This window comes from Colossoma macropomum, unplaced genomic scaffold, assembly GCF_904425465.1.
Source record: "Colossoma macropomum unplaced genomic scaffold, Colossoma_macropomum, whole genome shotgun sequence".
NCBI classification, from domain to species: domain Eukaryota; kingdom Metazoa; phylum Chordata; class Actinopteri; order Characiformes; family Serrasalmidae; genus Colossoma; species Colossoma macropomum.
The window spans coordinates 15390464-15403197 of NW_023494804.1; the positions used below are offsets into that span (position 1 = coordinate 15390464).

Sequence of the window (12734 nt, forward strand, 5' to 3'; positions counted from 1 at the left end):
ACAGGCAGAGTCAAAACCGTCAGAACATCAAAGAACAGCAGACAAGCGATCCAAAACCAGGATCTAATACTCACAAAAGAAACACGAAGGCAAAGGGTCACAACCAGCGAAGTCAGACAGATAATACAAGGCTCAGAATTGTAGGATATAATAAAAAAGGACATCACAAATAACATAGTCTAAATGCCCCTTAAATAACCTACAAAATAGCATCTGATGAAACACAGGTGGCTACTAGGGGCTCAGTACTCTGGAGAGTGAGACCTCTGCTGGTGATGAGGGGAACTGGTGGCAGCAGATGTGATAAATCTAGTAATGTACTTTATTTTTACATTTCAAATGTAAATGTAATGCAACTTAGACCTACCTAATTCAACCAGAGCTATGATTATATTTACAGACAGATTAACTTTGCCTTTAATTTGTAAAATTTTATGAAATGTTTATACCTTTTTAACTCTCTGCTGCTGTCATGTCCCATAATGCTGTGCAATACAGCTCAATATCAACCACACAGTAATCTAATTTACACAGTAAAATGTAATGATTATTGCAGAAAAATGGATGTTAAATTCAGTGAAGTCCCAGTAATAATTTACAGTTTAGGACATATAAAGTAATATAAAATAATATATACACACACTAACCAGCCACTTTGTTAAGTTCACCTCCTTGTTTCTACACTCATTGTCCATTTTATCAGCTCCACTGACCTTATAGGAGCATGTTGTAGTTCTACAGTTACAGACTGTAGTCCATCTGTTTCTCTGCATACATTGTTACCCTGTTCTTCAATGGTCAGGACCCCAACAGAGCAAGTATTATTTGGATGGTGGGTCATTCTCAGCACATCAGTGACACTGAAGTGGTGGTGGTGTGTTCGTGTGTGTTGCGTTGGTGCGAGTGGATCAGACATCAACAAGGAGGTGTGCTTAAAGGGGAATTCCACCAATTTTTCAAAATTCCAGCATAATTAAGTGGTTAATATGTACACAGAGTAGTTCTGAGTGGTTTGGTGTGAAACACTTCATTCTAGAGAAATTACCAAGTAAGAATTGTTCACAGTGGTGGTGATAGGAACCAGATGGCCACCTCTAAAAGTTCCCTCACAGAAAGTTATTACATGAAATGGTTATGAATTCACTGCCTGATGTCTGAGACAATGTTTTATGATAGTTTTGAGAATTTAAACTCCATTCGTGGTGGAGGGATACATGCAGGGCGCTGTGAGGTAAAATAGTCACCAAAGATAACTTAAATTTTTCCATTATTTTCCCATCATCGGCATTCCATATAAAACCCAGAAGGTTTACTGGAGGTTTTGAATAGTAAATAAAATATTTGTATATTTAGTCTATATTTGTGTTGTAGTCATGGCGACCCCTGGTTCCTATCACCACCACTGTAAAGAAATCTGAACCGTTTCACACCAAACCACTCTGAATCACTCTGTTTGCATCTCACACACTCAATTATAAAGAACTAAAAAAAATCAGTGGGATTCCCCTTTAATGAAGGGTATATGGGAAATGTCTCACAGGGATTCGTAGTGATTCTTTTCCCTCCAAAAAACGGCAGCTATAATAAGGATGAAGAAAAATTGGCGCGCGTACCTGCGTGTGTGATTGTGTGACGTACTCAGCGGAGTGGAGAGTCTCGTGCTCCGAATGGGAAAACAGAACGTGGCTCGCGCTCCGGTGAGCAGCACGCGCTGGACTTCTGCAGCAGGTAAGCCTCGCACTGCGTGTGTATTTGTATCTGTGGGTTGTTTACTAGAGTTTATCTGTGATTTGTGTTTGCTGTGATTGTAGCTGCTGTATGTTAGTGAAGGAGTTTTATTTGCTTCTGTCTAATGAGGACAGGAAAGAGACCCAAATGGAAAACAATATATGGACATTTTTATGTATTTGAAATACGTTTCAAACACATTGCAGTCGAGGCTGAAATATATTACAAACACTAAAATGTATTTCAGAATATATTGCCATATTAACCAAATGTATTTTAAAATGCATTTATTTTAAAATTGTATGGGGAAATATTTCACATAGAAATGTATCATACAAAAATAAATGTATGTAAATGTGTTTATCAGATAGATTTGAAAATGTCTGAAAACAGCCAAAATCCTGTCTAATGCACTTTTACTGTTTGATACCTTTTAAAATAATTTTTTATTCCAGTATCTGAATTTTAAATATTAGCAAATGAACCTTTAACATGACAAAAGCGAGTGTTGTAGGCATTGATACTCTGTTAAAATGCAGTTATGATTTGATGTTTTGTTTATTTGGAATACATTGTGTGTGAGTCTTACTGCATACAGACATGGTTAATGTAAAGTACAATGCACATCACAGAAGTCAGTACTGGCAGTAACTGAACAATATAATAACTAATTTGAATTATGAATTTGAAACATATTTAACAAATACATTTTTTGGACATTTTCATACATTGAAAAAAATACATTTGATAAATACATTTGTAATATATTTTTTCCATATAGGGAGCGAAGTTGGAAAAAAAATCATAGCAACTATTAAAAGTTTCTGTTGGTTCCTGATGAAGTCAAATAGTCAGTAATAGTGTTTTAATGGTTGATATCACAGTGTAAAGGACTCTAATGGTTTAACAGGTGTTCTGATTCTAGATGCATTTGATTTCCTAATGGGATCTAAAGGTGTCCTACAGGAAACTAGTGGTCTCTAAGTGTAACCATTAAGCCAGTTCCCATTAGAAAAGTTTTAATCCTAATGGCTTTAATGGTGTTTTTCAGTAGGGCAGATTTTGGGAGTTTATTACAGGTGAGCTGATAGCAATGATCTGATCTGCTGAGCTCTGCGCTGGGTCAGTGATGAGGAGGAGACGCTCGCATGTCTGTGTGTCTGGGATGTCACTCAGATGAACACTGACACTAACAGCTTTTAGCAAAACACATTTGAGTTACCTTTAATTAGGAAGTCGTTTATGAGAGTTTAATGACAATAATTTAGAAAAAAGAGTTGAAACTTCACTCTGTCTCATCATCTCTCTCTCTCTCTTTATCTCTCTCTCTCTCTTTATCTCTCTCTCTCTCTCTTTCTCTCTCTCTGTATGTTTTTCTGGCTTTCTTCTCATCTTTCTCTCTCTCACAATGTTTTTCTCTTGTCTTGCTCTTTTTCTTTCTCCCGCGCTCCCTTCTCTCTCTCTCTTACTCTCTCCTTCTCTCTCTGTTTGTATTCTTTCTTGCTTTCTTCTCTCTTTTTCTCGCTTTCTCTCTCTCTCTTTGTACATCTTGCTCTCTTCTCTCTCACTCTCATCCTCTCTCTGTATCTCTCTGTACATCATTCTTGCTTTCTTGTCTCTCTCTCGCTCTTTCTCTCTGTACGTCTTTCTTGGTTTCTTCTCTCTCTCTTGCTCTCTTTCTCTCTCTATCTCTCTGTACATCTTTCTTGCTTTCTTCTGTGTCTCATTCTCCCTCTCTGCTTTTTTCTTTCTTTTTGATGTTATCGTCTTTCTCTCTCTCTTCTCTCACACTGTTTTTCTGTCTGCCTGTCTTGCTCTTTTTCTTTCTCCCCTCTCCTTTCTCTCTCCCCCACTCTTCCCTCTCGCTCTCTCTTTCCTCCCTCTCTCTGTTTGTATCAAACATGCTGTATTATGTATGTGTTATATATAATGTAAAACATTTCTCTCTGTCTCTCTCTGTATGTCTTTCTTGTTTTCTACTCTCCCTCTCTCACCCTCTTTCTCTCTTTCTGTGTCTCTCTGTACATCTTTCTTGCTTTCTTCTCTTTGTCTCTGCGTTTTCTCTTTCTTTTTGATGCTATCGTCTTTCTCTATCTCTTCTCTCAGTTTTTCTGTCTACCTGTCTTGCTCTTTTTCTTTCTCCCCCTCCTTTCTCTCTCCCCCACTCTTCTCTCTCGCTCTCTCTCCCTCTTCTCTCTCTCTATTTGTGTGAAAAAAATGCTGTATTATGTATATATGTGTTAAATTTCTCTCTCTCTCTCTCTCTCTCTCTCTCTCTCTCTCTCTCTCTCTCTGTAGTGATGAACGTGTCCGATGTGAACTGGACGTTAGACTTGGGGTCTAATGTAACCCTGCTGCCATATTACCTGCACTCCTCTGCGATGGCCATGAGCTACATCCTGTCTTACCTGCTGGTGCTGCTGCTGTGTGTGTGTGGTAACGGTCTGGTGTGTGTGGTGGTGCTGCGGAACCGCAACATGCGCTCCGTCACCAACCTATTCATCCTCAACCTGGCAGTCAGCGACCTGCTGGTGGGGGTGGTCTGTGTGCCCACCACGCTGATCGACAGCCTCATATCAGGTTTGTCCACAAACCGACTGTGGAAGACTGTAGATTATATATCACAATACCTACATTTAGAGCCAGTTATTCATTCAGTCTAATAGGAAACTATAGAACAGATTCCAATTTCTTCCTCTAAATTGCATAGACAATCAGGCACCTTAATTTAAACATTACGTTCACCACATCTAATATTTTCTTGCAATATTTGTAACCATATAATATTTAAACTGATCACTAGGTGGTGCTATAATAGTAGTTACAGCTTGAGTTTTCAAACGGTGCTTGGACCCCTGTGATTGCCACTTGCTGTGTTTTTCAGACATTTCACCCTTTTTTAAAATTTGGAATGGCTGTAAGTTTTTATCACATTTGTCACTTTTTTCATCTTTCTAATAAATCCTAGGTTCAGACTGCTCTCATGAACATGATATTTTAGTCATTTTTTTCCTCTTGTAAAGCAGCTTCTGTGACTGACACACCTGCAATTTGAGCACCAATTATCAACCTCTTTCACACCCGTTAGATACTTGAGGCATCAACTTTGACAGCCATCCTTCACACTCTCATTACACAACATTTTCAGATTTGTAGATTGTGTAAGTATGTATGTTCTTGAGATCTTTCATTGTAATGCAGTGTGAAATCTGAAGAAGGAAGCCTCACTGCTTTCTTGAGTATAAATCTATGTTATTATTATTATTACTTTTTTTTTTTTGCAGGTTGGCCCTTCAGTCAGACTACCTGCACCCTCAGTAATCTCATCCAGGGCATGTCTGTGTCTGCATCGGTCTTTACACTCGTCGCCATAGCAGTGGACAGGTAAGGATTTATTACTGATCACATAGGACACATATAACCTACTGGCCACTTTATTAGAAACACCCACACTGTGCTTGCACTAACTGGCCACTTTATTAGAAACACCCACCTTTTGCTTCCACTAACTGGCCACTTTATTAGAAACACCCACCTTTTGCTTCCACTAACAGGCCACTTTATTTGAAACACCCACATTTGATAACTGTGCCAAATAAAAGGAAAACATATAGCTTATATGACAGCTTATAGAAAATATTCTCGCAGTTATGAACACCTTGCGCACCTGTGTGAACGACATAGTGCAACTGTTGAAACAAACTTATAGGCAGTGTTGGGGGTAAGGTTAGGGAAAGTGAAGTGATCTGAACTTTTTACCTATAATGAAATCGTGAAATACATTACAGTTTAAATTCCTGTAATCACATTACACGCACTGACTTAATAAAAGTCTCATTACTTTCGTTACTCATGTGTAAATAAACTTCAAGTTGTCTTGACAAAGCTAGCTAATGGATTAGAAAAGCGAAAGCTGTTGTAGATTAGAGTTGATTGTTTTTGTTGTTTTAAATAGAGTTGACTGTTTTTGGGATACCATAGCAAAGGCCTAGCAACATTTTGGCAACCACCTGGCATAACATAGCAACCGCCTAGCAACACCTTTGCAACCACCTGGCATGACATTGCAATGGCCTAGCAACACCTTAGCCACCACTTCAGATAACATGCCAATGGCCTAGCAACATCTTAGCAACCACCTGAAATACCATAGCAATGGCCTAGCGACACCTTAGCAACCACCTCAGATAACATGCCAATGGCCTAGCAGCATCTTAGCAACCACCTGGAACTTGATGGTTGCTATGGTGTAGCTATAGTATTGACAGGTGGTTGCTGTGGTATTTTCAGTGGTTGCTAGAGTGTTGCTAAGTGGTTGCTAGTATGTTACAAAGTGGTTACTATGTCATGCCGGATGGTTTCTAAGGTGTTGCTAGGCCTTTGCTATATTATCCCAGGTGGTTGCCAAAGTGTTGCTAGGCCATTGCTATGGTATCCCAGGTGGTTGCTAAGGTGTAACCAGCCCATTGCTGTGTTATCCTAGGTGGTTACTATGTTATCCCGAATGGTTTCTAAGGTGTTGCAAGGCCATGGCTACGGTATTCCATTTGGTTGCTAAGGTGTTGCTAGGCCGTTGCTATGTTGTGCCAGCTGGTTGCCAAGGTGTTGCTAGGCCATTGCTACAGTATTTCAGGTGGTTGCTAAGATGTTGCTAGGCCATTGGCATGTTATTTGAAGTGGTTGCTAATGTGTTGCTAGGCTGTTGCTATGTCATGCCAGATGGCTGCCAAGGTGTTGCTAGGCCGTTGCTATTTCATGCCACGTGGCTGCAAAGGTACTGCTAGGCCATTGCTACGGTATTCCAGGTGGTTGCTAAGGTGTTGCTAGGCCGTTGCTATGGTTTCCCAAGTGGTTGCTAGTATGTTTGTGTGTATGTGTGCTAGTAAGTTCTATGTCCTTTGAATTTTCTGATCATCCCATTGTGTTAGATTATTGTTTTTGAGTAACTACACCAACATTGACTATATAAAACACTAAGAATAGCTATAAAACACCTAAAAAGAAAGGCAATTTAAAGTTGCATGTTGGATTTACTGTGTAAAGATATCCTAAGGGATGAGGACCGGGCTGGAGAATGAATTAGGACTGTTTTTTAGTATATAAATCTTATAAAACCTTATGACGATATAAATAAAATACAACAAAAATGTATCAGGGCCCTTTAAAAATGATCTGTTCTGTCCATCCTTTCTGTGTTTTTTCTCCACGTTATTTTATCCTTATATCTGTATAATAACATGTGCTCTGTTTGCATAAATAAATCACGATGCACAGCTGTGAGTACTGAGAGCTTTTGTGTTTTTTTTTGTGTTTAATGTATGAACATCTATAATTACATATGCACACAATTTACTGGAGCTGTTGACTTCAATGAGTGTCAAATTGAAATGTGCTCTAAATCTGCCATTCACACAGCTGGCAGTTCAGTGGGGCAGTGTGGATAATTAAACATATCACATGTAAATAAATAAATAAAAAGTAGTTTTTCCCATATCTATTCCATATTTAAAGCCACTCACTCTCACTTGTTTGTTTTTCTGATTTGGCCTATAGTTCTATCATTGTTAATTCATGCGGTGTCTTTAGTGGCATTGTAAACAGTAAGATAGCATAATTTTGAGAAACTTTACCTTTTAAAATTTCAGGAATGTTTGTTTTTTACTGTTAGTCAGTAGCAGTAATGCTAACCAATCAGCACATAGTAGCAGTAATGCCAACCTATCAGTGCTCAGTAGCAGTAATGTTAACCAATAAACACTACGTAGCAGTAATGCCCACCAATCAGCACATAGTAGCAGTAATGCCAACCAGTCAGAACTCAGTAGCAGTAATGCTAACCAATCAGCGCTCGGTAGCAGTAATGCTAATGAATGAGCACTCTGTGGCAGTAATGCTAACCAATCAGCAAAGCTATGCTAACCAACAAAGAAAACATGCTCATTTATTTTTAACAAAACACTATCTAAGTTTTTTAAACTTAAGGAAGTGATGATGGTTTATTTTAATGTCTTATTTTTATCTCCATGCAGATATACAGGCATTGTGCACCCGTTTCGTCACCGTCTGCGGCCAATCACAGCTCTCTTTGCCATCTTCTTCATTTGGCTGCTAGCTTTCGCCATCATCTTCCCCTCGGCCGCCACACTGACCGTCATCCACCTGGACGACACCTACATGGTTCAGGACAACCAGACATACCCGCTGTTTGTTTGTTACGAGGATTGGCCCCAAGCTGACATGAGACGGATCTACACCACTGTGATCTTCGTCCATGTCTACCTAGCACCACTAGCACTAATTAGCATCATGTACGGCTGCATCGCCGCTAAGCTATCAGGAAACCTGCGGCACAACGGAGGTTCCGAGGCTCGGAGGGGGCGCTCCAGGCGCAGGGTGAAGGTCATCAAGATGCTAATCATGGTGGCCACGTTGTTCATGGTGTCGTGGCTGCCACTGTGGACGCTAATGCTGCTAACAGACTACCAGGATCTGAACCGACAGCAGATTGACTTCCTCAGCAGCTACCTGTTTCCCGTGGCCCACTGGTTAGCCTTCTTCAACAGCGGTGTCAATCCCATCATCTACAGCTTCTTCAACGAAAATTTCCGACGAGGTTTCCAGGCTGCAGTGGCCTGCCGGTCCTGCAACTTGCCACCAGTTGCCATGTGTGCCAGACGGTTTGCGGTGCTACCAGCTAACAAGGTGTCTGTCGGGAATAGAGAAGCGAACAGCGGAAAGAAAGAGCTGAGAGGAACTCAGGTTCAGGGCATTCTTCTGGAGGACTTGGACAGGCTAACTGCAGTCAAACAGATGAACGGAGCCTGGACAGAGTGAATTCTGAATATTCATAACTCCTTTTTTTCACAAACAAAGAAATTTATGCTATTTATACAGTTGTCACCCTTACCACAAATGTATTTAATCATCCAAGACGTGTCCAGAACATGCGTCTTCAGTTTTGTACTGGAATTACGAAAGCTTATGTGCACCAAACTAGCATTGTGCTATCTGTGGCTACATTATTACAACCGTGTGGAGTTGTTAAGTAGTTTCTGTTTGCTTATGTGGTTTCTGACACTGTATGGCATCATGTGATGTAAGTATTGGCAAAAATGTGTTACATAGCCAAAAACAGTGGTAGCAACCATCGCTGTTGTATACATATGGATAACAGTACGTTTTTCAGTGTGGTACCAATTTACAGCGAAATTAGCTAATATATTGTCTTGCTAGGTATGTCATCATTTTTGTTGATTTTCTAGCTTATGTGGATGATCAGCATTAAACCATTGAGAATTTACAATGGAATTAATGTAGTGAAGTAGTTTAAACGTTAGCCCAATAACGTAAGCTAATACGTAAGCTAATGTAAGCTAATGGATGATAGCTAGATAGATAATGTTAGTGTGTGTATAGTAATCTATATTTTACACTGAATCAAATCCATTATGCTTGTGCTGTGGCTAGCTAATTCCATCAGAAGTAGCTGCGTCATTCTCTATTTGGAGCGGGAATTCAGGTGGATACATTTTTGAAAAATCAGTTTCTTTCATCCCAAACATAACTGGACTTAATTTGTCCATTAATATCTCCTATTATCATATATGCAAAAAGAAGAGCTTAATTCCAAACGTATTTTACACGTCACTGGTGTTGACTGTGACTCCAGTGACATTCTGATTAAAACTGAGAATCCTCTAAATTGGCTGACTCATTGGTGGTCAGGTGATCTTGTTCAACTGTTTAAAATTAGTAATAAAAATAATATATGGCATTATTTTGACTTTATTGGACTCCTTCCTCTTTGATGACCCTTGACCCAAGGAAGCAGTTTAATAGAGCTGAAAATACTGTGTTAAAATGTAATATAAGAGTCCTGATAACACCAGAGACCAAAATCTCTGTGACAAATGATTTTTAAAAATAAGTACATATTTTTAGATATAGTATAATGTAATAATATAAAAACTAAACATGAATCTATTTTATACAAATTCCTAAGTTAAACCTCTTCAAATATTATTTTACATTAAAAATAGTTTCTCAAGTGTTGAAAATTGGTTTTGTGATGAGCTGTTTTACATATGCAGAGCAACAATGAAACAGGATTAAAAAATAAAAATCATAAGGGAAAAATATTATTTAATCTTAGCTCAACTGTGTAAATGTACATACCAACATTTGGAGCTGTGCCTAATATTTTAAGCATCTTTTTAGACCCTGCAACTTTAGTGGCACGGTTTTCCACTCCAAATGGAGCGCAGCTGCACAGGTTCATAGTTCCAGACTAGCAGGCTAGCAGGTTTAACTAGAACCATTAGCTTGGGTTCTGTGGTTGTAGCTCAGGAGCAGAAGCCCAACACTGGAGATTATAGGCATACGTACATTATGTACTAAGTACATTATTCCCCACAAATATCATTGTCTTGAATTAAGTTTGTTAAATAGTCCAAATAGAATCATACTAAATGTAAACTAACACTGCTGCACACTGAGTTGACATCATAAGACTCACCCGCATCAAAATACCCAGTTTGTCCAGTGTGGTAGTTTAGCCTCATCCAGATCACTGTACTGCTACCACACTTCCATCAAAGCATTCAGTTTGTTACGGTGATGCAATGCACCATTAGAAAGCTTGAAATCTCAGGATTCAATTCAGCAAACCATTTTATGATCCGTTATTCACAGCAGTTGCAATCGTCTCATTTGGATCACAAGCACAGAATGAGCAGAATGGTTCTATATAAAACCATGAACATTCAAAGAACCATTTGCATGATTAAAGGGTTCTTCAGATTGATAGAGAATGTGCTGTATATGATTCTATACAGAAACTTTTTTGAAAAGTGTACTACATAGCACCAAAAAGGGTTCTTCTATTGTTGAAGAACACTTTTTGGGTGCTATATACAACCCTTTTCGAAAAGGTTCTATATAGAACCATTTACAGCATGCTACACTCTTAAAAAAAGTTAATTCTTCAAGGGTTCTTTTGTAAAGTTTTAGTATAGGAATGTTTTTGAGAAGTGTTCTATATAGCACCAAAAAGGGTTCTTCTATTGTTATGACATGAAGCTTGTAATAATAGAAGAGCCCTTTAATCATGCAAAGGGTTCTTTGATTGTTCATGGTTCTACATAGAACCATTTTCTTTACTAAAGAAGCCTTGAAGAACCATCATTTTTAAACATGTAGCAAATCTGTGTGTCCTCATCTTCAAAGCCTCGCCACTCTCCACAGAGACATCATAACACAAAACATATGGTCTGATAACACAGCTAGAGTCAGGGATCAGTTTAGAGATCTGAGTCAAGAGGAAATAAACTCCTCCATTCTAGCCTCTGTAACTCTGTGACAGTCAGTCAGACAGTAATTATGACAGTTTCCTTTCAAATGAGACCGAGATCATAACTGCAGCCCAAAGTTCATTTTAACTTCACGTAATTAAGAATGTTGATTAAAAGTACAGGAGTGTTCGTTTTTTGGCAGCACGTTTGTAACAATTTCTGTATTTTGACTATTTATTTGCGTCATAATTCAGAGGAGCCAGAAGCCAGGCCTCCATCCACATATTTGTATGTGCACTTTGACTAATTGATGAAAAAAGACTTGTTGGGAAATTTGCATAAAAGTTTGTATGCTCATTTGAGGTGGATACATTTTTTTGCTGATAAAAATGAATGTGATAAATAATGAAAACGCATTTGCCAATATGCCGTAATGTAAATGTGAATAGAAGAAACTCATTTGGCTGATCAGGTCATTCCGTTTAAGTGGCCATCGCTGCAAAACATGACGGCATGAAGGCAGCAGCTTCCAGTAAGCTGATGAAGAAATGAAAACCTACCTTTATCTTATAGTTAGAGGGTAAACAGGCAGACGGGGCAGCTGATAAATGATCGTTGTGTTAGTTAGTGCGATCTGTGTCTGCTCTCTTATGACGTAACATACAGCCATAAAATGAAACACGACAGAAACAGTAGCTATGTTTCTATTGATTTTCTGTGCAAACTGCAAGTACAATGAAAACACACAAAAAATTTTTTGCCACCTTATAGGTTGCTGCCATCAAACTGACTTGTAGTGATAAAAATGCTTTACATTAAAAAGTCTGTTTCATTCTCTAATTTCATGCTTGTGCAGCTTGTGTACCTTTGACTTTTACTTCTACCTTTTGTATGATTATTATTATAGTTATTATTATTTTCATCTACATTGTTCCATGCGTTCCTGTTGTGTAAATGCATCAATTTTCCTGAAAATGTTTCCAGTATAGGTTTTTACAACATTTTAGGTATTCATAAACAATGCTAAATGTTACAGGACAAAACATATCAGCTTGAAACAGTTTTGTTTACGGCAGAGTGAGATAAGAGTGACTTTCGAAAACATTCATTTTTCCCTTACAGATAAACCTCATTCCTTTTATGGGCATGACAGAAAAACCACAATCCTTTTATGGGCAGGACAGAAAAACCTTATTCCTAATATGGGCATGATGGAAAAACCTCATTCCTCATATGAGCATGACAGAAGCCTCATTCCTTATATGGGCATGACGGGAAGACTTCATTCCTCATATGGGCATGATGGGAAAACATCATTTCTTATACGGGCATGATGGAAAAACCTCATTCCTTATACGGGCATGATGGGAAAACCTCATTTCTTATACGGGCATGATGGAAAAACCTTACTCTTTATGTGGGCATGATGGGAAAACCTCATTTCTTATACAGGCATGATGGAAAAACCTTACTCTTTAAATGGGCATGATGGGAAAACCTCATTTCTTATACGGGCATGATGGAAAAACCTTACTCTTTATGTGGGCATGATGGGAAAACCTCATTTCTTATACAGGCATGATGGAAAAACCTCATTCTTTAAATGGGCATGATGGGAAAACCTCATTTCTTATACGGGCATGACAGGAAAACCTAATTTCTTACATAGGCATACCAGGAGAACCTCATTCCTTATATGGGCATGATGGCAGAACC

The 12734-nt window shown here is 38.6% G+C and overlaps 1 protein-coding gene across 1 annotated transcript; it reads left to right on the forward strand.

The window, feature by feature from the left end:
* Nucleotides 1-1639: 1639 nt before the first annotated feature.
* Nucleotides 1640-8562, forward strand: npffr1l1 (neuropeptide FF receptor 1 like 1). Its single transcript, XM_036595180.1, has 4 exons — nt 1640-1728; nt 4027-4308; nt 5013-5112; nt 7758-8562. The coding sequence occupies exons 1-4, from the start codon at nt 1668-1670 to the stop codon at nt 8560-8562; spliced, it is 1248 nt and encodes a 415-aa protein (XP_036451073.1). The 5' UTR covers nt 1640-1667.
* Nucleotides 8563-12734: the final 4172 nt, after the last annotated feature.